We start from the raw sequence: 20615 nt of genomic DNA on the forward strand, positions 1-20615 counted from the left end.
CTGTTAAAATCCCTAATCGACATTTCCCACTTATTGAGACATGGAGTTGCTCACATATATGGTTGGTTGTTAAATCCTGTACAGATAAAAATATACTCTGGAGAGCACTAGTAATATTTCTCCAAGGCTCCATTATGAAATCATTGCATGGTTGAAGGATCTTGACAATTAAAGGGATTAGGGTGATAAATTTCTTGACAAACTGTTGAGTTATCTTTCTTTTGGTTATCCTATTAAATTTCTGGGATAATGTAACTGCAAATCCCTCATTATAGGTTTTGATTACTCTTAGATTTAAACAAAGAACCTAATGTGCGAATCTAAAAGTCTAACCCGATACAAAGGACCAGATATTGCTCTTAGAACATCAGAGAAATTGATTAGAAGGTGAAGCAGAGACTCTCTAAGATCATTTAAGGATTTAGATTTAACATAACATATCCAACATTCAGTTACTTTCCCTGCAAAAGCTATTGATTATGAAATCATAATAAGCATGTTATCTTCCTGGGTATACATAAAAAATAAAAACAGAGAAAAGAGGAAAAGGACTGTAGTTTCATGGTGACTAAGGAAAGAAGTCTTGATCTGTCATCTTGGGAAAGCTGTTCATGTCTAGGATGTCATTTGTTTCTGAGGAGAAATGTCCCTGGTCAATTTTGCCTTGAAGTTTCCAGTGGGTGTACTGTCCCAAGGCTGGATGGGTTCTCTTAAACTGAGAAATGTGGATCCGGCTCAGGCTCAAGGCCCTGAAGTTTTGCTGCAGAGAAGAACTTAGTGTAGTCCCTTGCAGCTGAGTTCAAGGGCAATCTTCCTCTGGTGTTTCTTTTGAAAAGAGCCAATCTCCAGGGTGTAGACCATGAAAGATCTGGTTGTCATCAGTTTGTGGGGGCTTCTTCTATCTGGTGAAAATATACTTTGACAAAATACATTAAAGCCTTGCAATTTCAAGTCATGTCAGAGTTTGTAGAAGCGGGAGATACATGAGTTCTATTATTAGGGGCATAGGCCTTCCAGTAACCATTTTATAAGGGATCAATCTATGTTTTCATCTATGAAAACTATGTTTTCATCTATGTATCAATCTATGTTTTCATCTATGTATCAATCTATGTGGGAGTGGATATGATTGCCATTTTAATTTGTAACACCTTTGAACAAGGCAGTGTAGTTAGCTTTGCCTATTGCCATTGTGTTTATAATACTTTATTTGACTATTTTGCAGTTTGTCCATTGAAACATATGCCTCTATTGCTATGATTGGCTGAGACTCAACTATCTGTTACGAGAATATGCTCGTAAGTTAGGGTACAGTTTGTTTGCATCCTAAATTAGATTGTAGTTCACTACTTATAGAGGCAGCTTTAGGCCAAATTTAATTTAATTTAATAAACTAATGAAATAAATAAGAGAGACCCTGATTCAGTTGAATTGTATTTGGAGTTAGAAATGTTTATTTTAAAGTTCACCAGAGGATTTAAATATACACTGAAGTTTAAGAATCATTGCTGTACAAAGGTGAAAAATAACATGCTTTTTAAATTTTCTAGTCTGTGAAGAACTACACCAAGTGTCATGTGAGAAATGAGCAGATTTGTAACAAACTTACCAGCTGTAAAAGCTGTTCACTAAACTTGAATTGCCAGTGGGATCAGAGACAGCAAGAATGCCAGGCTTTACCAGGTAAAGATTTCAAAATTTAGTGAATGAGTTTATGGTATACAGATAAATACTGACATAGAAAAGTACGTTTAGTAAGGACACTACATTTTCTAAAATTAAAGTCATAACAAATATCAACCTATAATATTATAGTACTAATAGCACTGTTTCTCCAAGAAAAGTTTTTTGATTGCATATTTGCTTCCAATTATTTTAAGGTGTTCATATGTTTACTATACTGTTGAATTGATGAGATACCTTTTCATTGAAAAAAATCTTAAAAATGTAGATAATAATAAGCACTCAGACTTTATATTCAGATTTAACAAATATTAACATTTTGTCATATTTTATTTAAGTACTCTTTATTTTCCAAACTCAGTGCATATTTTCATTATACATTATAACATTTATAAAAAATATTTTAAGGAAATAATAATATAGTACATATTTATTATATATTATATATTTTCCCTCTCTGTATCTCAGGGTTTTAAAAATATATATATAATATGTTAAAAAGAAATACATAAATATATTACTTATATAATATGTAACAATATATTTATTGAAATATATCTAGTAATTTTAATGATAGAAATATATAGTTTATATGTTTAATAAATTTAAACCATAAATTTATACATTAATTATATTTTATAACATATAATATAATATAAATTGTTTTTATATAACTTATCCTATATATAATATACTTTTATAATAAATACATTTCTTATAATAAATATTATCTGCTTTTATGAGAATCCAAATTTTATAAACTACAGCAAAGCTCATTTTTAAAAGTAATTTCATTTTTTCACAGTTAACATTGCTAGTGGATGCTAAGTACTCTTCCTTTGAAATATAAAAGATAAAATGAGAAAATTGAAAGTTAATACAGGCATTTAACCAGTTCTGCTTCTTATACAGATAAACTGAGATCCATGCTGGTTAAGTGATATGCTCAAAATTATGTGGCTGGTAAATGACACAGTTGTAGCTATTAACTAGGTGTTTTCTTTCTATTTAGTATTTTGCCTCTCTTAATCCCAGGTTTTTTTTTTTTAAAGAAAAGTTTCTGAGCCTATGTAATTCTAAAACATATTGGAAAATTCCATCACAGAATTTGTCTAAAAGAGAATCTTTCTTACAAGTTCATGTAATAAAATCAAAATTATTTTGTCTTTAAAAATACCATCGAGGCCAGGTGCGGTGGCTCACACTTGTAACTCTGGCACTTTGGGAGGCTGAGGTGAGTGGATCACTTGAGGTCAGGAGTTCAAGACCAGCTTGGCCATCATGGTGAAACCCTGTCTCTACTAAAAATACAAAAATTAGCTGGGTGTGGTGGTGGGCACCTGTAATTCCAGCTACTCAGGAGGCTGAGGGAGGAGAATCACTTGAACCCAGGAGGTGGAGGTTGCAGTGAGCAGAGATCACACCACTGCACCCCAACCTGGGTGACAGAGTGAGACTGTCTCAAAAACAAGCAAACAAACACACCATTGAGGCATTGGAATGTCATTCATACTTTGAATTTTGTTTACATACTGGCCTTTAAAGCTTTTAAACAGTGTGATGTGCGTGTGTGCTCATTTTGAGAAAGATAGTATTGGTAATGCAGTAGGCAGGATTTAAGAAGCAACAGTGAGATGATGCTAAGAAGTTGAAAGTGGTGTTGATCTCTAAGAATTAAACTATAAAATGAAAATGTAGATCAATGAAAATATTTACAAAATTTCCTTAAAATGACAAGGTTAGTCTTGGACCAAAACAAGATTTGAATGAAGGAATGTATATATTTAAAGGAATATTACTTTGATTAGAATGGAAATTAGTTGCCAGTGGAAGTTTGGAAGAATGACGGTGAAGTTACTTTTGGTAGTACTCATCTATTCATTCCCTAGGAAAAAAATGTTGCTTTGTTATAAAGGCTGCACTTGACCAGGCTATTATTCTGGAGATACAATGAAATATATTATACACAAATTCCCTTTTCTTAATTCATATTTACTAAGCAGCCAACTGGCTATATATCGTTTGATTTCCATTCAGCTTATCTCAAGGAAGTGAATGCTCTAAATAGAGGGCCCAGTCTGTAGAGCAGTTGTACAATTCCATGACAATTGACAATTGGTGTATTGCATTTTTTTACGTTGATCTCATATGAGCTTGGCAATTTGAATTTATCTCACTAAACTCATTATAAATTAATTGCCTTCCTTTAAACCCCACTGCTAAGTTGATGCTCAATACTACAAAAGCCTGAAGTATAAAAATATTTGGTTTGGTAATATAATTTAGTTTAGCCACAAAGGCCCATGCATTTGTTTTTATTTGAATGATTTGTCAATTAACTATTTTTGTTCTCACTAAAAAATAAGTGAGGAGACAGGCAATAATAATCTAAATTCTTCCTTGATTCAGTAAAGTGAGAAAAAAACATAATTTAAGAAAACTTTTGCATTGTAAGGAGAACTTTTTTGGTATTTTGGATTTAAAATGACTGGAATAATTGAAACACATATAGCCTCAAACTGAAAACCAGGAAATGGTACACAGTCTTATTAAATGATAATTATAGTTTATTGAGGGATTACTATGTTCCAGCTGCTGTGAGTTATTCATGGTACCCAATTTAATCCTTAGAGCAGCAACCATGAACGAACAGGAGTCCCCTACATGGTTTTGAGTGGGTCCATTTGGTGAAGACTAGTAGTACTGAGACATTATTTGCTTTTAAAATTCTCCATTTGTTATGGGTTTACCGTGGAGTTTTATAAAGGCTATCTGATGTATGCTATTCCTATGGAATGAATGTAGAAGAAGGTATGAGAATATAACTGTCAAATGCCAAATATTAAAGACATTTACAAAAATATAAAACAATAAAAATAAAATATGCTATTAAGTTGTAATGTTCCCCTTCAACATTTTGTTCTGAACTATTTCAAATATTGAAAAACAGAAATAATTGTGTAGAGTACACTGAATGCCTACATTCTGGATTCTACAATTAACATATTGCTCTATTTGTGTTATCCCTGATCTCTCTGCCTCTCCATCCTCTTCATTCATTAATCCTTCTTTATTTTTTGATGCTGAGGTCTAATTTGAATTGTCAGCTACTTTCCCTCAGGAAGAGAATTTGAGGATACATTTCCGTTGGGCCTATTTGTATACCATAGGGAGCAAGACATCTCAGCAGCCGGAAGAGTGAATTTATAGTGGGGTTTAAAATTATTATTTTAAATAAGTACATGTATTTGGTAAAGTTACCATTTTAAATTTTAAAACCATTTTTCATTTTAAAACTCTCCAAATCAGTAGATATAGCATGCATAAAGAAAAGTTCTGTGGGACCCTCAATAATTTTTAAGACTTAAAGACCAAAAATTTGAAAACAGCTGCTTTAAAACAATTTTATAAGAGTTGCAGCAATATATCCAAGGTCCTTCACACAGGGCTAGAGGTGCGAATACATTTCATGTGATATAGAAACTAAAATGTAGTCTAACTTTATAGATCAGTATATTAATGAAACACTATTGTTAATTAGTGCACGCTGAAGTTTAGCCTTATTAATGTATTTATTATATAAACCTGTGTTTTAGAAAACAGTGTTTCAAGTTCAATTTGGATTCTATAGATAAACCACTATTACTGAATAATATGTTTCATCTTTAGAAAGACATGAATAATTGTATAAAAATAAACATTAGTAAGGAAAGAGCATAGCTCCTTTACTAATCGTAAGTGAAATGAGACTTCTCTACCTATACTTATGAAAGAATCAGAGAACCCAACTTACATCACAACGATATACCTGAGCTATGGAAATTAGATTTAGAGGTCAATTAACTTCACTTATAGGAGTAACTTTGAAACTGCTTTTGGTATAAGCTTGTTGTTTTTATATTAAAGTAATCTTGTCTTATGTAAACTAGACCTTGGGACATAAATATAGTAGTGGTTTTACTTATTGAAATACCATATGCCAATATACCAGATGTTACAGAGAAAACCTAGCAGTCAACACATTTAACAGATGTCATAGAGCCATGATTTATCTCATATTTAAGATTTAAAGAAAAAATTGGGATGTTCTTTCATTTTCTACCAAACTATTATAAAAAATTTATTTGAAATATTATATTGAGATATTTAATATGTTTTATTTCACAAATAATTTAAACAAATACAGAAATAATTGAAAAATACATTTGCTTTTTGGTAATCTAAAACTGAGACATATTTTTTTTTTACTAGCTCATCTTTGTGGAGAAGGATGGAGTCATATTGGGGATGCTTGTCTTAGAATCAATGCCAGTAGAGAAAACTATGACAATGCAAAACTTTATTGCTATAATCTTAGTGGAAATCTTGCTTCATTAACAACCTCAAAAGAAGTAGAATTTGTTCTGGATGAAATACAGAAGTATACACAACAGGTAACATTTCTACTTTTTTACATTATGGAAATATGCTATGATAATCTCATAATTATTTGAAATGATTTTTTTTGTTTTTAATACATTATTTTGCTAATTTTGGAAATAAAAGTAAAATTGATTTCTCAAGTGAATTGACAGAAGACTTATTTTGTATAAGTAATAAGGTAATAATGTTTTATAAATTATCACTTTTTGCAGAGCAAACCACTGTATTACCTTACCAAAGTCATCTTATATGAATAAATACACTTAAAGAGTATATATAATTTAAGAACTATAACTCCACTTGGTATAATGTGGCAGAAAGAATTTTTGCTTGAAAACTTTTCAGAGCAATTATAGTCGATCCTCTGTATCTATGAGTTCCTCATTCATGGAGTCAGCCAACTGCAAATGAAAAATATTTTTAAAATGTATGGTTGTGTCTGTACTGGACATGTACAGACTTTTTTTCTTGCCATTAGTCCCTAAACAATACAGCATAACAGCTATTCAATAATATTTAAGTTGTATTCAGTAAAAATCTAGAGATGATTTAAAGTATATAGGAGGATATGGATAGGTTACTTGGAATACTATGCCATTTTATATCACATAAGGGACGTGATATTTATGGATGTTAGAATTCACAGGGGACCTGGAACTAATCCTCCATGGATAGAGAGAGATGACTGTGTTACCAATTACTTGCTATATAGAAACAAGTAATGCTTGCTTGGTATAGCTTACTTTAAAGAAGCATTGTAGATAGCATATCAAAATGGTGGAGAGCATAAAATCTGGACATATGCTTATTTCTACAACTTAGTAGCAAGTGTACTTCAAGATGGGAATTCAGGATGAAATATGGATGGGGACACAGCCAAACCATATAATCTCACTTTCTGTAGGTTGTCTTTTCACTGTGTTGATTGTTTCCTTTGCTGTGCAGAAGCTTTTTATTTTTATATAATCCCATTTGTTTATTCTTGCTTTTGTTTCCTGTGCTTTTGAAGTCTTGTTCATAAAATCTTTTCATAAACCCATTCCTGGAGATTTTCCTATGTTTTCTTCTAGTAGTTTTATTGCTTTGGGCCTTAAATTTAGTTCTTCGATCCACTTTTTTTTTTTTTGTATAGGGTAAGAGGTGGGGGTCTAGTTTAATTCTAATGCATATAGAGATCCAGTTTTTCTAACACCATTTATTGAAGAGATTGTCTTTTCCCCTATGCATGTTCTTGGTGTAATTGCCAAAAATCAGCTGGCTGCAGCTATGTGAATTATTTATGGCTTCTCTATTCTCTTCCATTGGTGTATGTGTTTGTTTTTATACCAGTACCATGCTGTTTTGTTTACTACAACTTTGTAGTGTATTTTGAAGCCTGGTAGTTTGATAACTCTAGCTTTGTTCATTTTGCTCAGGGTTGCTTTGGCTATTAGGGCTTTTTTTTGTTCCATACAATTTTAGGATTGCTTTTCCTATTTCTGTGAACAATGTCATTGGTATTTTATAGGTAGTGCATTGAGTCTGTAGATTGCTTTGAGTAGCGTGGTTGTTTTAACAATATTAAGTCTTCTGATCTATTTGCATGGAATCCATTTGTTTAGATCCTCTTCAATTTCTTTTTTTTTTTCTTTTTCTTTTTTTGAGATGGAGTCTTACTCTGTAGCCCAGGCTGGAGTACAGTGGCACCATCTCAGCTCACTGCAAGCTCCGCCTCCTGGGTTCACGCCATTCTCTTGCCTCAGCCTCCCGACTAGCTGGGACTACAGGTACCTGCCACCACGCCTGGCTAATTTTTTGTTTGTGTGTTTTTAGTGGAGACGGGGTTTCACCGTGTTAGCCAGGATGGTCTTGATCTCCTGACCTCCTGATCCGCCCGTCTCGGCCTCCTAAAGTGCTGGGATTACAGGCGTGAGCCACAGTGCCCGGCCTCAATTTCTTTAATCAGTGTTTTGTAGTTTTTTTTTTTTTTTTTTTTTTTTTTTTTGTAGAGGTCTTTTACCTCCTTGGTTAAATTAATTCTAAGTATTTTAATTTTTTATAGTATTGTAAATGGTGTTACCTTCTTGATTTATTTTACACATAGTTTGTTGTTTGTGTATAGAAGTGCTACTGATTTTTGTGTGTTGATTTTGTATCCTGAAACTTTGCTGAATTACTTTATTAGTAGTACTAAGAGTTTTCTGGTAGAGTTGAAGTGGTGTCATTCCTCTATGGTAATACCTTAGGCTCTTTGCCTCACACCAAGGAAATCAAGGACGGGGACACACAAGGAGTGAAATTAAGAGCAAAGGTTGCCAGGCATGGTGGCTCACGCCTGTAATCCCAGCACTTTGGCAGGCTGAAGCGGGTGGATCACCTGAGATCAGGAGTTTGAGACCAGCCTGACCAACAAGGTGAAACGCCATCTCTACTAAAAATAGAAAAAATTAGCTGGGCCTGGTGGCGGGCGCCTGTAATGCCAGCCACTCCAGAGGCTGAGTAGGAGAATTGCTTGAATCTGGGAGGCGGAGGTTGCAGTGAGCCAGGGTCGTGCCACTGTACCCCAGTCTGGGGGACAAGAGTGAAACTGCAAACCCCCAGCCAAAAAAGAGCAGAGGTTTAATAGGTGAAGGAAAGAGAAAACCTTTCTCTCCTGCAGAGAGAGAGGGGCTCCGGAATGGGTCTTCTGGTTCTGTGGTGAAATGCATGGGGTTTTATAGACAAGCTTAAGGAGGTGGTGTCTGATTTACATAGAGCCCAAAAGATTGATCTGACCAGATGTGTCATTTACATAGTGAGTGAAGAAGCTGGCTGCCCTACCCTAATCTTTTATTATGCAGATGGGTTCTCTACTGGGCCTGTTGCCTGTTCCTTTACTGTACACATGGTTGACAAAGAAAAGGGAAGATGGAGTCTCCATGATGAACATGCCTGGCCCCCAGGTAACCTTTACAAACTATTGGCACAGCTGCCGGCATTCACGTGTGTAAGCGTCCAGCTTTCTTATCTGTGTCTGCAGCTCAATTTCATAGGCTGCTCTTTGTTAGAAAAATAATGATTTTGGAGCTGCTTTTTGTTAAAAGGGAAGGCTTGCTGAGGAGTCTTTTACTCTCACTATCTGCCTAAATAATTTCTTTCTGGCTCTTGTATAAGAGTCTTAAAGTTTTTCTCTGTATAAGATCACGCCATCTACAAACAGGGGCACTTTGACTTCTTCTGTTTCAATTTGAATGTCTTCTATTTCTTCTGTTGCCTAACTGCCCTGGCCATGAACTTACAGTGCTATGCTAAATAATTGTGGTGAGAATGGACATCCTTGTCTTGTTCCAATTCTTAGAAGAAAGGCTTTTAGCTTTTCCTGTTCAGTATGATGTTAGCTGTGGGTTTGTCCTATATGGCCTTTATTATTTTCAGGTACATTCCTTCCTAAATAAAGGTATTTATTTATTTATTTCCTTCCTAAATTAGGTAATTCCTATGTAAATACCTAATTTAAGTTTTTATCTTGATGAGATGTTGAATTCTGTTGAATGCTTTTGCTGCATCTATTGAGATGATCGTATGGTTTTTGTCCTTCTATTGATGTGATATTTGATGTTCATTAATTTGTGTAGGTTGAATCATCCTTGTAGCTCTTGGATAAATCCTTCTGGGTCATGGTGTGTTTTGTTCTGATATTGTTGGATTCATTTTGCTATTTTGCTAATATTTTGTTGAGCATTGTTGCATATGTTCATTAGAGATTTTGGCCTCTAGGTTTTTTTTTTTTTTTTTTTTTTAATGTCCTTGTCTGGTTTTGGTATCAGTGTTATGCTGACCTCATAGAATGAGTTAAGAAAATCCCCTCTCCTTCAGTTCTTTGAAATAATTTGAGAAGAATTGGTTTTAATTGCTTTTGAAAGGTTTGGTAGAATTCAGCAGTGACGCCATCTGGTCCTGGACTTTTCTTTATTGTGAGACTTTTCATCATTCATTCAAAATCATGAATTTTGTTGGTATTTTCAAGTTTTCTGTTTCTTTTTGGTTCAATTTCCAGGTTGCATGTGTCCAGAAATTTATTCATTTCCTGTAAGTTTTCAATTTCTTGAAATATAGTTGTTTATAGTGATCTCTAATGACCCTTTGTGTTTCTGTGTTATTTTAATGTCTCCTTTTTCACTTCTGATTTTATTTATTTGGGTCTTCTCTCTTTCTTTATTATTTAGTCTAGCAAATGGTTTGTCAGTTTTCTTTATTTTTTGAACAAGACCGACATTTTCTGTCATTGATCTTCTGTATTATTTTAGTCCTGATTTCATTTCAATAAAGATCATGATTGCTGTGATCTTTATTTTATTCCTTCTTCTAATTTTGGATTTGTTTTTTTTCTTACTTTGCTAATTCTTTGTGATGCAACATTAGGGTGTTTATTTGAAATTGTTCTTTTTTTGATGTATATATTTATTACTATAAACTTCCCTCTTAGTACTTCTTTTGCTATATTCTATAGGCTTTGGTATGTTGTCTTTCTATTTTCAGCTGTCTCAAGTAATTTTTAAATTTCATTCTTAATTTCTTTCTTAACCCAGTGTTAATTGAGGGCTATGTTGTTTAATTTTCGTTTATTCATATTGTTTTGAATGTTCCTCTTTTTATTAAAGTCTATTTTTATTCCATTGTGGTCATATAAGATACTTGGTATGATTTTGATTTTTAAAAATTTGTTGATATTTGTTTTGTGTTCTACTATATGTGGTCATTCCTGGAGAATGTTCCACGTGCTGTTGAAAAGTATGTGTATTCTGCAGTACAATGTTCTGTAAATGTCTGTTAGGTCCATTTGGTTTATGTTGCAGTTTAAATCTGATGTTTCTTTGTTGATTTTCTATCTAGATCATCTGTCCAGTACTGAGAGCATGGTGTTGAAGTATCCAAGTATTATTGTTTTGGGGCATATTTCTCTTTTTATATCTAATAGTATTTTCCTTACATATCTAAGTGCTCCAGCATTGGGTGCATGTATATTTACAATTTATTGTCTCTTACTGAATTAATCCCTTTCTTATTGTATAATATGTTTCTTTATCTCTTTTACAGCTTTTGACTTAAAGTCTGCTTTGTCTGATATAAGTGTAGCTACTCCTGCTCACTTTTGCTTTCTGTTTGCATGGAATGTCTTTTCTCATCCCTTCACTTTTAGTCTATGTATGTCTTTACAGGTGAGATAAGTTTCTTGTAGGCAGCATATTGTTAGTTATTTTTTAAAAAAATACCTTCAGACAGTCTATATCTTTAAAGTAAGGGAATTTATTTACTTCCAAGGTTATTATTGGAAGGTGAGAAATATTCCTGTTGATTTGTTGGTTGTTTTCTGATTTTTGTACATCTTTTCTTCCTTTTTATATCTTTTCTATTCTTTGTTCCTTTCTTCCTCTCTTATTGTTTATTTTTGTAATTATATGCCTTTCTGTAGTGATACAGTTTTATTTCTTTCTCTTTCTCCTTAGTGTATTGGCTCTAACAGTGAGTTTTATAATTTTGTATGTGTTCATGATGATGGTTATCATCTTTTCAGTTCTAGATGTTAGGCTCCTTTGAGCATTTATTGTAAGGCTAGTCTATTGGTGATGAATTTCATTAGATTTTGTCTGTGAAAGGTATTATTTCTCCTTAATTTCTGGAGGATAGCTTTGCTGGGTATAATATTTGTGGTTGACAGTTTTATTTTTCTTCTCAATAGTTTGAATATATCTTTCCATTCCTCTTGGCCTTTATGGTTTCTGCTAAGAAATTCACTATTGCTGTAGTGTGGATTTTCCTTTATCTGACTTTATGCTTTTCTCTTGCTGCTTTTAGAATTCTTTCTTTGTGTTTGATTTTTGATGATTTGAGGATTGTGTGCATTGGAGAGGACCTGTATAGCCTGAATCTATTTGTTGTTCTTTAAGCTTCCTCCACCTGGATGTCAATTTCCTTCTGAAGACTTAGGAAGTTTTCAAGTGATTTATTAAATATTTCTAGACACCTGTTTCCTTCTGTTTTCTTTTTGTAGTGCCTATAATACAGATAGGTTTTCACTAAATGATTTCTTATAAATGTTGTAGGCCTTCTTCACTCCATATTCTATTTTATTTTTGTTGCTTATGTTATTTGCTTTTAAGTTCAGTAATTCTTCTAGCTGGGCATGGTGGTGTGAACCTGTAGTCCCAGCTACTTGGGACGCTGAGGTAGGAGGACCACTTGTAAGCTCAGGAGATCGAGGCTAGCCTAGGCAACATAGCAAGAACCCATCTCTGTTAAAAAAGAAAAAAGAGTGATTCTTTTTTTCTGCTTAGTCAAGTCTGTGGTTGAAGCTCTCTGTTGCATTTTAAAAATTTTATTCATTGAATTCTTCAGATCTGGGATTTATTTTGTTCTTTTTTTCCTGATATCTCTGTTGTTGAATTTTTCATTCAAATTATGAATTGTTTTCCTTATTTTGTTGAATTGTCTATTTGTATTCTCCTATATCTTACTGAAGTTCCTTCAGATTATTTTGAATTTTCTTTCTGATATTTCATATGTTTACTTATGTTGGGTTCTATTTCTGGAGAAATATTGTTTTCCTTTGGAGATTTTTTTTTTTTTTTTTGCTTTTTCTTGTTTGATATATTCCTACATTTTATGTAGGAATTCCTACATAAAATTCTTCCAATTTTATGGAGTAGGTTTTGTATGGAAAGAGTTATTAGTATGAATGGGTCTTGGCGTATTAGTTCAATGGGGTGTATTGGTATTGGTTCTAGGTAGATGCAGTAGTGTAATCTCCATGTAGTTTCTTTAGCTAGAATCCACACTAGTGACATACTAGTGACATTTTCAAGTGTCTTAGTAGCCTTAGCAAAGACAGTTTGTAGCAGTGGTGGTGTGGCTCTGTTGGAGAGTGTCCTCACCTAGCTGTTTCTCAGGTCATGGGCATGTGAGTACCCACAGTGGGTAGGGCAACTTGCATTTTGGCTTGCTGGGGTTGAGACCACAGGACTCTCACTCTGGGAGCATAGGCATGCAGTCACTTGGCTGACCTGGGGGCTGGCCTGCCAGGAACAACCTATGAGATTGTTTTTCAAGCTTAAGATGTGAGTGTATAGCTGCTCGATTGGCCTGGAAACATGTTTTCTAGGGATGGCCTTTGGGCCTGTTTTTCAGGCCCAGGAGACAGGTTCAAGGCTGCTTGGCTGTCCTGGGGGCTTGCTTGCCAGGAACAACCCACAGGGCTATTTCTTAATCCCAGGGTATAGGTGCATTGCTGCTCGGCTGGCTTGGAGGAATATCTGCTGGGAATGCCTCATGGGGGTGTCTCAGGCCCAGGACATGCTTGTATGGCTTCCTGGCTAGCCTGTGGGTGTGCCTGCCAGGGGTGGCCTGTAGGGCTGTTTCTCAGGTCCTGGATGTGGACTTATGGCTGCTTGTATTGCATGGAGGCATGCCCAACAGTGGCAGCCTCTGGAACTGTTTCTAGGCCCTGATCGCTAGTGCAGGGCTGTTAGGCAGGCCAAGGACCTGCCTCGAGAGGTTGCAGTGTGGCTGTTTCTCAGGCCCTGAGTGCAGGCATGTAGCTGCTCCTCTAGCCTAGGGGCGTATTAGCTGCCCAGAGGCTCAAGGGCCTCTCCTGCTTGTGGGAGGGCATGCAATGGTTTGGCTGGCTCCGCTGGCTCGGCTGGCTCAAGGACCACATTGTCCTGTGTGGGACTGCCAGACCATTCCTTTGGCTCAGAAGTGCAGTGGTGGGGATTGATTTCCCTGCTGTGTAGGACCAGAGTCACAGCCAATCCTGGACCTAGGCTTCATTCAGCTGGGGTTGTGGCATTCAGCCACTTGTGTGGGCTTGGTGGAATGAAAATGGACTGCAGTACTGGAGAGGTGCAGAGGCTACTGGACACTTGAGCAAGGTACACTCCAGAGGTGGCTCTGGTCTCAAGATGGCACCATGCTGCGGCATCTTGGCTCACAGGGCTTGAGTAGGGAATGAGAAGTGCACACCTTGTATTCTTAATTGAGGGCAGTGCAGCTGAGGGAATTCCTGGCAGCTCTCTAAACTGGGCTCAGAGCTTGTAAGGACTGTGGGATTCTTCTGTAGTAAGGATTGTAGGTGTTTATGGTAGCAATGGGAGCTAGTGGGGATCATCTGCTTACCTATTCCCTATAACAGGAAGTCACTGCTGATCCTGAACAGATCCAATCCAGGTGGAGAAGACAGGACAAAGGCTGGGTGCCTCCATGCCACCTTTCTGGACTTGCATTCACTGCAGGTGAATCTCTACTCCCCCACTGCACTCCAGCACTCTCCCTTCGACACTCCAGTCAAAGCGTAGCTCTTTATTCATTGTCTCAATCCTCTCTTGTGGAAGGGACGAGCACCAGGTGTCTCTAGTCAGACAAGATGCTGACATCACTCCTGAAATTTTCGTATGGACACTCAATCCACTGTTACTGCCAACCCTAATTTTTGTGATGAAATGTATTAATATTAACATGTATATTTCTCATGAGTATCAATAATGGATAATCTAATTTCTATCCCCAGTTTCTGTCTATACAGCCAAAGCCCTCTTCCCCATGAATAAAACTGATTAATTAGTTTTATCCTTTGACTTTTATAAATATTCAAATATTTTGAAGTAGATATTGCAATACAGTACTTCTTGGCCTTATACGATTTTTTTTTTTATGTCTGGCATTAATAGGGTAAAGAAAAGCTATACTAATCATATTTATATGAACAGTTGATTCAGAAAACTACTTTTCTGTGAACTGTAACTATTTTTCTGTGAAGGATAGACCAGTAGTTATTCATTTAGTATACATTTTTTGAGCACTTTCAGTGTACTTGGCAATCTACTGCTTTCTGAGATTACAGAGATCAAAAGACAATTGCTGTTCTCAAAGAGCTTGGTGGAGAGAGAAACAAACACAATTATACTGAAATGTGATAATTGCAATGATAGATGCACATAAGGTGATATATGAAGATAAAGGGTAGGCATCTAACCAGTAATGTGGACCTAAGAATAATTTCCTAGAGGAGTGCCCTAGCTATGTCTTAGAGGATTCGGAGTTGGCCAGCACATGAAAATATTGGTAAAGAGTCCAGAGAAATGCCTATGTCTTTTCTCTCAACTTGTCTTGAGAGTTACCAGCTTCATGGCTAGAGGATAAGATATATGAGGTAGCATGTAGGAGAGACCTATCAGTTTTATAATATTTTTGAAGAATGTGACAAGGTGTATTTGTAAAGTTTTACTTTAGCATATGGGAGAAACAACATAAGTTAAAATCTGTCTATATTCTTGTGATGCCAATTTATTTCTCTTACTACAAAAAATAAGGGGCTATTACCAATGAACACGTGAAAATTAGTTCTCACTACCTACCACTTACGCAGAGCTTATTATTGGCAGATTCAAATTTCCTGATATTTAGAAAGTACTTTTTTCTTGCTTAAGACATATTATTTTTAGTTCTTACAATATAACCTTGAAATGTACTTTTTTGAGATTGCATATTTCAAGATTCTTATGTTAGTGTTCATTTTTTCTTGCCTATTATTATGAATAATAATGATTGAACTAATAATTATTTTGAATGTGTGATGAACTTAGACTTGATAAGTTCATCACGCATTCAAAAGTTCCATTTGCTAAGGAATGTGATGCTAACTAGCATGCCCTGTAAATGAAGAATGTTTTGCTTTATCAGAAAGCTGAGCTTTAGCAAGATTTCAAAGGTAGAGACTTCTGCAAGGTGACATTCAATTATGCATATCTTTATATAAAATGAATTCTGAGTCATTGTGGTTATATAAACTTAAGACAACCCTTCTTTGGCAAATAAAGATTGACAAATTCATTCACTTTATAGAGATATCTTGGGTCAAATGATCATTTACTTATCGGAAATGGCTAATGAAATGTTACAGTGATTTATGGTGTGCTGCAGGAAATTTTCATGATATAGTTATTTATCTTACATAAGATAATTAACTGCCTATCCAGTTCATTTACTGAGTAATAGTTACTTTAAATGTTTTATCAGCAGCTTCATTTTTCTGTTTTCCTTCTCTTCCTCTCAGATTTTTATCATGATGAGTTAGGGAGTAATATTTCATTTTAAGTGACTTGTCTTGACTATAGATAGTTCAGGGATATAGGCACAATTGCTGTCATGTGAAACACAGTTGTTAATCTGAAATATCTATGTTGAATTGACTCCTGCTATTATCAAGAGCTGTAAGAATGTTTTAGCTTTTTGCTTATCAAAATATTTTTCAGAATAATATATGAAATATATGCTGATCACAATGTGAAGCAGCATGTGTATTTTTATAATTAGAAACATTATTTATTAAGTACCATCTTTGTTTCAGGCACTGTGCTGATGATGGAAGATAGCAATCTTTATTCTAATGAATTTTGTTTAGGAAAATTTATTGATTACCTACTATGTGTACAGTACTTGGGCAATATGAGATTTATTGTCATAACAAGAATTTATAAGATATTTAAATTTTATTCAAGAAACATTTGTCGAGTGTTTACTATGTGAACTTTATTGTATTTGTACACTGCACACATTTCTAGGTGTATGGCTATCTTTTAAGATCTCTAGGACCATATGCACATCATAATTAGAATATATACTGGATACAAATATCTTATTTCCGTGTTGCTAATGTACAAGGTGGAGAAACATTTTTCTCTGTCCTGGTACTCTATAATGTTAAAAAAAAAAAAAGAACGATGGGGAGTTTTGAAATCATTTCACATTGTAATATAATATTGATAGCTTAGTATTTTGGAAAATATGTATATATATATTAAAACAGAGGTGTTTATAATCTAAAAAAATTTGTAAAGATTTGTAATTCGGATCATGAATATAATAATAACATTTTATTATATTATAAATATACATAATATAATAATAACATTTTAAAATTGAGTAATTATTAAGGTTATAAATATAGTAAAGATGTTTATTTCAAGCTAATTTTGAAATATTACTTACAGCATTAAGAATAGTTATGTGGTATTTGTCAATTTTAGTTAAATTTTAGGCCCAAGCATCAGATTTTATTATTTTTGTTTTTTATTAATAAAATTATATGACATTAATTTATCTAAAAATCATATAGAAGCCCAAATTTATTTGTAGAGGTCTAAGCTAAGAGAGAGGCAGTTACTCTTCTTTAAGTCTTTTTGCTAAGTCTTGTTATGAAGACTTCACTCAGACTCTATATACTGTTTGTTGATTTTATTTTCTATTTTCACAGTGCAGATAATGGCAATTTATCTTTAGAGTCTTAATCCTATAACTGATTACATCGATAGTAGTAATAGTAATAGAAGCAGCAGCAGCAATAACAATATATTAAGTTTTTAAATAATCCTGCCTTATCAGATAGATAATTATATCTCCATTTTATAGAATAGGAAACTGAGGTTCGTGAAGGCTAAATAAATGATGCCAATCATGTAGCTAAACATAAAACCTGTGTTTTAAAAACAGTGTTCTATTCTACATCATTCTCCAAACTATGCTGTAATTGTTAATTATTCTTAGTACTAAAACTCATTAGAAAGGCAGTTTTATATATATCTTCAAATATAATTTTTAATGATAATGAACCATTTGCTAAGGAACATGGCATATTTTTACATTTAACTTTCTTTGAATGCCCCTTTTCCTGTTGTTTACAGAAAGTATCACCTTGGGTAGGCTTGCGCAAGATCAATATATCCTACTGGGGATGGGAAGACATGTCTCCTTTTACAAACACAACACTACAGTGGCTTCCTGGTGAACCCAATGATTCTGGGTTTTGTGCATATCTAGAAAGGGCTGCAGTGGCAGGCTTAAAAGCTAATCCTTGTACATCTATGGCAAATGGCCTTGTCTGTGAAAAACCTGTTGGTAAGTAGTCCAGTAAATTAGCATTCCTTTAAAAGTATGTTTCCAATCCATCTTCTCATTCCTTGCTTCTAGGGTGTAGTCTGATTCTCTGATATTTATGTAAATTTTATTTTTATACATATTCTTCCCCACTTACTATTAGTGATCTCAGCATTAACTTGTGAAAATAACATAATATTATTATTTTATGCAATCTCTTTTGGTTCAAATAGTGAGGTTATGAATATATGGTTGTAGTTACTTACAATATAGCAATAATCTATTCTTAATTCATTAATGTCTTTCACTTATCATGATAGTGTTTGGGAAGAAGATTTGTTTAATTGGGACTCCTTTTACTCTTGTAGGTATATTATTTCAGTTATCAAGTAAAAAGAAACATTTTTGTTACATATTCTGAAATGGATTTTTGTTAAGTGAGAAAGGAATATGAAATTATTTTCTTTTAAATGTTATATTTTTATCATGGTAAAATATGCTTAAAACTTACCATTTTAACCATTTTAAATGTATTTTAATGCCAATTCAATGGCATTAAGTACTTTCGCACTGTTGTACAAACATCATCACCGTTTATCTCCAGAACTTTTTACATTTTGCAAAACTAAAAATATGTACCCATTAAACAATAACTCTCTGTTTCCTCCACCCCACCCCCTACAGTCCCTAGCAACTACTATTCTACTTTCTGTCTCTATGAATTTACTACTTCAGGTACATCATATGGTGGAATCATATAGTGTACATCCTATGTGACTGGCTTATTCCCTTAGCATAATGTCTTTAGTGTTTCACCATGTTGTAGAACGTATGAGAATTTCCTTCCTTTTTAAGGTTGAGCGGTATTACATTATATGTATATACCACATTTTGTTCATCCCTTCATCTATCAGTGGATACTTGGGTTGCTTCTACCTTTTGGCTCTTGTGAGTAATGCTGCTATGAATGTGGGTGTATGAACATCTGTTCAGCTTCTTGCTTTCACTTCTTTGGGGTATATAGTGAGAAGCAGAATTGCAAAATCATGTGGCAATTCTATGTTGAAATTTTTGAGGAATCACCATACTGTTTTTCTCAGAGGCTGTGTACATTCCCACCAGCAGTGAACAAAGGTTTCTATTTCTCTGCATCCTTGCCAATATTTATTTCCTATTATTTTTAAATGATAGTCATCCTAAAGGCTGTGATAAATATTGTATCTTGTGTAATATTTTATGATAAGCTGTATTTTTATTCTTTGTTTATATCAGAGACATGTTCACTTATGGGACATTTACTTTGTAAGATGTGGAATGTTATGGAAAACTTTGTGGCTGTGAAAACATTGTGGCTGGGAAAGTAAACACTGCTAGTATACAAACTAGGTCATAGACTACGTTACTACTTATAATATTTAAAATTATACAACTTTATTTTGTAAATAAACATTTCAAAGAAGTTATACATTTTCAAATTTAATAAAAAATTTAAGAAGTATTGATATATCACCTTTGTTTTTATTTACCTCATCATATGATAATGCCAAAGTTGGCTTAATTGAAACATGCCCTGAACAGCAAAGCAAAGAAAACCCATACAATTTTGTTAACGTGAAGTTAAAAATGAAATTATTGTATTCGTTTGTTTATTCCAGTTAGTCCAAATCAAAATGCGAGGCCATGCAAAAAGCCATGCTCTCTAAGGACATCATGTTCCAACTGTACAAGCAATGGCATGGAGTGTATGTGGTGCAGCAGTACGAAACGATGTGTTGACTCTAATGCCTATATCATCTCTTTTCCCTATGGACAATGTCTAGAGTGGCAAACTGCCACTTGCTCTCGTGAGTATTTATCTAGAGTGACTTTTCATTTGACAGCAACATAAATTACTATTCTATGATGTAAAGAAGAATTAAATTTTTGAAGAAGTTTCAAAAAATGAGAAAAAATATTGCTACAGCTACTTTTGAAACCAACTGGTACTGTTAACCTCTGATTTTTATTATATCATCATTTTGCATTCCACTATCTTACCCTAAATATTAACATATTGCCACATATGTACAGCCCCTTTTCCCTGAACTGTGTGTATGTTGCAGACAGCGTAACACTTCATGAGAGCGTTCACCTCAAATATCACAGATTGCTTTGGTGAGCCTTTTTAGTGTATTTTAATCTAATACAGTTCCCATGTCTTTTCCTTACATTACTTTGATATTTTTGAATAACCTATACCACTTGTTTTGGAGGTTTCTCAATTTGGATTTGTCTAATTTTTGCCTCATGATTAGATTCAAGAAAGCATTTTGGAGCAAGAATATCGTATCAATGTTAGTGTATCTGCTACAAGTATAGAATGCACAGTCTTGACATCACATAGAGTTATGTCAGCAGTACTGGACTTACTATGAATTATACTCCAGGAGACAAATCTTGCCCCTTACTGTTCTCTCATGTTTTCTAAGGACTATAGGATAAGGCTGCACCTGAAGGAATATTTATTTATTTTTTTTTTAGGTGTCTTTTTTTTTATTATTATACTTTAAGTTCTAGGGTACATGTGTGCAATGCGCAGGTTTGTTACATATGTATACATGTGCCATGTTGGTGTGCTGCACCCA

The 20615-nt window shown here is 34.2% G+C and overlaps 1 protein-coding gene across 1 annotated transcript in view; it reads left to right on the forward strand.

The window, feature by feature from the left end:
• The window catches only part of ATRNL1 (attractin like 1), an 845855-nt gene that overhangs the window by 186124 nt on the left and 639116 nt on the right, over positions 1 to 20615 (forward strand). Inside the window, exons 14-17 of the mRNA XM_030941431.1 lie at positions 1551 to 1683; positions 5935 to 6116; positions 17799 to 18012; positions 19647 to 19835. Coding sequence (XP_030797291.1) covers positions 1551 to 1683; positions 5935 to 6116; positions 17799 to 18012; positions 19647 to 19835 — 718 coding nt within the window. The remainder of the gene's footprint in view (positions 1 to 1550; positions 1684 to 5934; positions 6117 to 17798; positions 18013 to 19646; positions 19836 to 20615) is intronic.

The sequence above is a fragment of the Rhinopithecus roxellana genome, chromosome 11 (assembly GCF_007565055.1).
Source record: "Rhinopithecus roxellana isolate Shanxi Qingling chromosome 11, ASM756505v1, whole genome shotgun sequence".
NCBI lineage: Eukaryota > Metazoa > Chordata > Mammalia > Primates > Cercopithecidae > Rhinopithecus > Rhinopithecus roxellana.